Source organism: Cynara cardunculus (genome assembly GCF_001531365.2).
Source record: "Cynara cardunculus var. scolymus isolate 2C chromosome LG 11, CcrdV1, whole genome shotgun sequence".
Lineage (NCBI taxonomy): Eukaryota > Viridiplantae > Streptophyta > Magnoliopsida > Asterales > Asteraceae > Cynara > Cynara cardunculus.
The window spans coordinates 9,058,225-9,062,882 of NC_037538.1; the positions used below are offsets into that span (position 1 = coordinate 9,058,225).

The window sequence follows — 4,658 nt, forward strand, 5'->3', positions numbered from 1 at the left end:
ATATTTATGAAGGAAGCGTTGCTAGGAGGACTATCCCTGTTGAACCTAAAACCAGAGGAGCATGCATGCTCTTGTTTGTGTTTAGCATACCAAATTAAGGGGGTGTTTGGTTAGAGGTATTAGACAGTAATTAATACGAATGAAAATAAAAGAAATTGTTTGGTTTTATATAATATAATGAGTTCGTTCCCCCAAAAGCCTAAATTTTGATTCCAGGTTAAGCTGGGGGGGGGGGGATTTATTCCCATTTTCATTCCCGGTCATTCTCATTCTCATTCCTCTGACCGAACCAAACACCCATAAAAGTTCAATTTCATATCTTTGCATTTTANTCGTTCCCCCAAAAGCCTAAATTTTGATTCCAGGGGGGGGGGGGGGGATGAAAATTTATTCCCATTTTCATTCCCGGTCATTCTCATTCTCATTCCTCTGACCGAACCAAACACCCATAAAAGTTCAATTTCATATCTTTGCATTTTATGGTTTTGCATTATATGGTATATTTATGTATATGGGAGAGTTTACATTAGGATGCCGGATTAAGGTGGGAATAGTCCTGTTATGGTGGCAGACGATGTGTGCGTCACATCCAAACTGAGTGTGTTTATAAGATCTAAAAAATATCAAAGTATGTTCTATGAATAAATATGAAAGTTTATGTGAAATAGTTGTTTTACTCATGATATGCTTATGTATGTGCATGAAAATCACTCGTCTTTTAATTGACTATTAGTGTGTATTGTAGGTTCAGAATTATTAAGGAAAGGTGATTATGGTAATGTAATTAACTTCATCTTATGGTTGTATAATACATTATTTAGTGGATAATGGTTTGATGATATATTATTTCGTCATGGGATGACTTAAGGATATTACATAATTTATATATTATTTAAGTTGTTTGCCCATAAATAGATGGTTTTATAAAGAAAACAACGTGACAGTTTCACAATTTCATAGTGGAAAATCGGAAATGATGGTGTTACATTACACCTGGTCTTATCATGTCCCAAGTCCATTACTTCTTAAATACACGACAACTTTCTTACATCATATTGTCGCACATTCCATATGCACCTTTATCCGAGCGAGGCTGATTGATACAAAACATACAAAAGAAAAGGTGCAAAACATCCCTTCACATACACAACAAAATACAACTATCTTCTCCTTTTGATTTATTGCTGCCAAATTAAAGAGGCTTCTTGTGGTTTCTCTACACCTTTGTAACCCCAAATCAGAAGTTTCCAAAACCAACTACCATACAATACTTGAACAAAATAGCCACTTTCTTATTCTGTACACCCTAAATCTCCTATCCTATTCACACAAAGCTCATAGTATACATAGGGATAAGGGTATCTCAAATTCACTTTTTCATTTGCCCATACATATATATATATATATATGTATGTATGTATATATATGTGTGTATGTGTGTGACTTTCGAAACTCCAACTTCTGTGAACAAATAAATAGCCATTTTCCTCATGTTGGCAGAGCTCCTTGTGCTTCATCTTTGTTGCAATTGCATGATATGTTATGATCAATCATTCACCTGCATTGCTTCTTTTTGAGATTAGGATCGGCATATATCACATTTTCATCATAACTCTTATCTATAAACAAATAAACAACCAAGGGGCAGTCACAATCTAATACCTTTTACGTTTCGTCTTCAACACCGTAGAAGAAGAAGAAGAAGAAGGATTGGTGTGCCAGTTTCGCTTCCGTTGATTAATAAACCAGTTGTTTATCTGCTTCAATTGCAACCCAGTTTCCTGTACCAATCTTGCCTTATCTTCCTCGGTAGGGTATGGCCATTTCGCATGTGATTGCCACCACGATTTTAAGACGGAAGTCGTGTCCCCTGGTAGTTTCCCTGCCCTTCTTTTACGTAATATCTCCTCCCGTATATCCACAATCTTCTCCTTGTAACCCTATTATATACATATGTGAATCAAAACCAATATCATTAATAGAAAGCAACATTAATGTCGTTGATACCTGTTTCAACTCATGTTTTAGCTCTTGCCGTACACGCTCCATCAAGGATCTCTCGCTCTCCGTTGGCACGAGAGGGCCGAACCCCATGCTATCATGTCCATCAAGACTCCCATCGAACAAATTGGCATCACTCTCGACTTGATCTTCATCATCATCCGACATTGTTGCACCTGTGCCTTCTCCAGGTGACACTCCTGCATGTTTAAGTTTCAACAACCAACAACAAATAAGTTTCACCCTTAACGTCGATAAAAATAACAAAAACCAAAATCACCTGTTAAGCTTTGTAGCGACTGCTCAATCTCCCAACACGCCATAACCGCTTCCATTGCATGAACCCGAACATGTTGTTGTAATTGTTCTTTAAAAGAACAAAGCAACAGAACATAATGAGTCTGCGTTGCAACACGGTCATACAATGAATATACATAAATTTGGCCGGCGGTAGGCACCCAAATTATATTTTAAGACATGCATTGTAGAGGTTATTGGGCTAATCTCCTTCTTTGGACTATAGGGCGTTATAAATGGTAACGGAGGCAACCTTTATACCACCAGGATGGTTGGCAAACCTCATCGAACATGATTAGTCCTGGGGGCTCCCAAAAAATGTACAATCTTTTGTGCAAAATGTGAAAAGAGTTGAGGGAAACATAGATCAAGAGGCATCATACCATGAATTGATCAAGCTCTTTATCATCACCAAGATTTGCATGTCCGCCGAGGGCCGAATACTTGGATACTACATGCTGAGATTGTGCAAGCTGTGCATCGATCCTCGGCAGCTGATCCACAGGCGTTGCAATTCGCAAACAAGCCACATGAGCCGATAACAACTGCTCGTAAAGTGGATGTGATAGTACCTCTGCTTTGTGCCTTGCGTTTTGCCAGTTCACTAACGCCCCTTCACCGCCACCAACCTCACTCTCCCCTCCATTATTATCCACCTGTAAACATGGTGGCGATAATCATATTGGCAAGCCTTACGGATAATCTTACAAGAACTATCAAACCCAGATTTTCCAAAAAATGATTGACAAGTTTTACGTTTCTCTGGCGAATTTCCAAATCTTTCATCACCAGTAGGTGTTCTTTGTGAAAGTAACCAGCAAGTCAAAGAAACCCCGTTGCTTCAGCAAGAGCTTTGCCACCTCATGGAAGAGTCTATGACGTAGGGTTCACCCAATTGACCCGACCCCTATGGAGCTAGGCTCTTGCAATTAGTGGCAGAGTCTCTGCTGCAGAGCTGCAAATCCGGTTTGGGCTAGGATTCATGGCATCTAGGGCACATTGTTCAAGCACAAAAAGTCTAAAATTCTAGGGCACATGGCATCTAGGAACTTATTTACAAAAATTCTTTAGTAGCAAACCCTAAATTTAAATGTAAAATTATCGGCGATAAGCTCATCGACAATTAAATCACTTCATTTTAGTAGTGTTTGTGGTATATTAAAGTCAATGGTGTATGAGATTGTTGAAAATTTTCTTGATAAACAAGAATAATTCGTCAACTAAAACAGAGCATTTGCAGTTGGAAAATATAAACAAATTATGAACCTGAAAATTGAAAATTTGGAGATATCTAACCTGGCTGGCGACGACGCTTCTGGACTGATTGTTTAAATCAGGAGAATCGTGGGAAGACATGGCAGCGATAATCGAATCGTTGGAGACTTGGGAAACGATGTCGTCTCCTCTAACATCACTAACGTTCCTCTGCATCATCGATCTCGATAGCCACTGGTTATTATTATTCCCGGTGTGTTGCTGATGATGAAGCTGAGAAGACGTTGTTATGGCAGATTCCGAATTATTGTTCGTTTGCAAGTTGAGGAAATTATTACCACCATCAGCAGCCCCAGCGCCGTACTGATTCTGTTGCCGGAGAATCGCGCTATTGAGCCAATGGTCTTTTCCGACAGAACGAGAAGAAGGAGAAGATTGAGCTGCGACGGCGAGGTGGTGGTGGTGGTGGTCTGGTAGAATTGTGCGGAGGACGGAATTGTTGTCGGTATCGGAGAAATGTTGTTGTAAGGCCATCTCTTGTGAGAGATGGTTAGGATGAAACGCCATTAATACAACTCCGACGACGATGATAGGTTGGTGGGTAGTGATTGTTAATGTATGAAGTGAAAAATTGATGAGGGTGGAGGTGGTGCAGAAGCGTTTAGGTTGTATCCACCATGGAAGAGATTGAATTAGAGAAGGAAAGGTTACATAGGAACAAGATAGGCAGCTTTTTATAGGTTAGAGAGAGAGTGATACAGTAGAGAGAGATAGAGATGTAAGAGAGGAGGAAAGGTTTTGAAGGCAGAAGACAGAGAGAGAAGAAGAAGAAAGTGACATTCTAGTAAAAATGGAAGGGAAAAGGAAAAAAAAATAAAAGAATAATTAATATTTTTTTAAATTCTAATTTAAATTTACTTCTTTTTAATGATTGGTTGTAAAATACTGATCATCACTGTTACTTAGTTCTCTTTGCTAATAATTTAATTGTTATTTGATTGTGGTTTAATGATATAAAAGTAATGTTTAAAATGGTATGAGGTATGATGTGTTTTGGTGACAATGTCAAGTCTCAAGTTTTACGTGTTATATATATATATATATATATATATATATATATATATTAGAAGAGTACTCGTATAATG

The 4,658-nt window shown here is 38.4% G+C and overlaps 1 protein-coding gene across 3 annotated transcripts; it reads right to left on the reverse strand.

Moving 5' to 3' along the window:
• Positions 1-981: 981 nt before the first annotated feature.
• Positions 982-4,183, reverse strand: LOC112521298 (homeobox protein knotted-1-like 2). 3 transcript variants are annotated; one of them, XM_025130072.1, is made up of 6 exons: positions 3,595-4,183; positions 2,682-2,954; positions 2,282-2,402; positions 2,008-2,201; positions 1,663-1,940; positions 982-1,558 (listed from the first exon to the last, which is right to left on the reverse strand). In XM_025130072.1, exons 1-6 carry the CDS (start codon positions 4,078-4,080, stop codon positions 1,555-1,557), a joined length of 1,356 nt encoding a protein of 451 aa, XP_024985840.1. In that variant the 5' UTR covers positions 4,081-4,183; the 3' UTR covers positions 982-1,554. The 3 variants fall into 3 exon arrangements, with proteins under 3 accessions (XP_024985840.1, XP_024985838.1, XP_024985837.1); XM_025130070.1 differs by having other exon boundaries at positions 982-1,566; XM_025130069.1 differs by having other exon boundaries at positions 982-1,569.
• Positions 4,184-4,658: the final 475 nt, after the last annotated feature.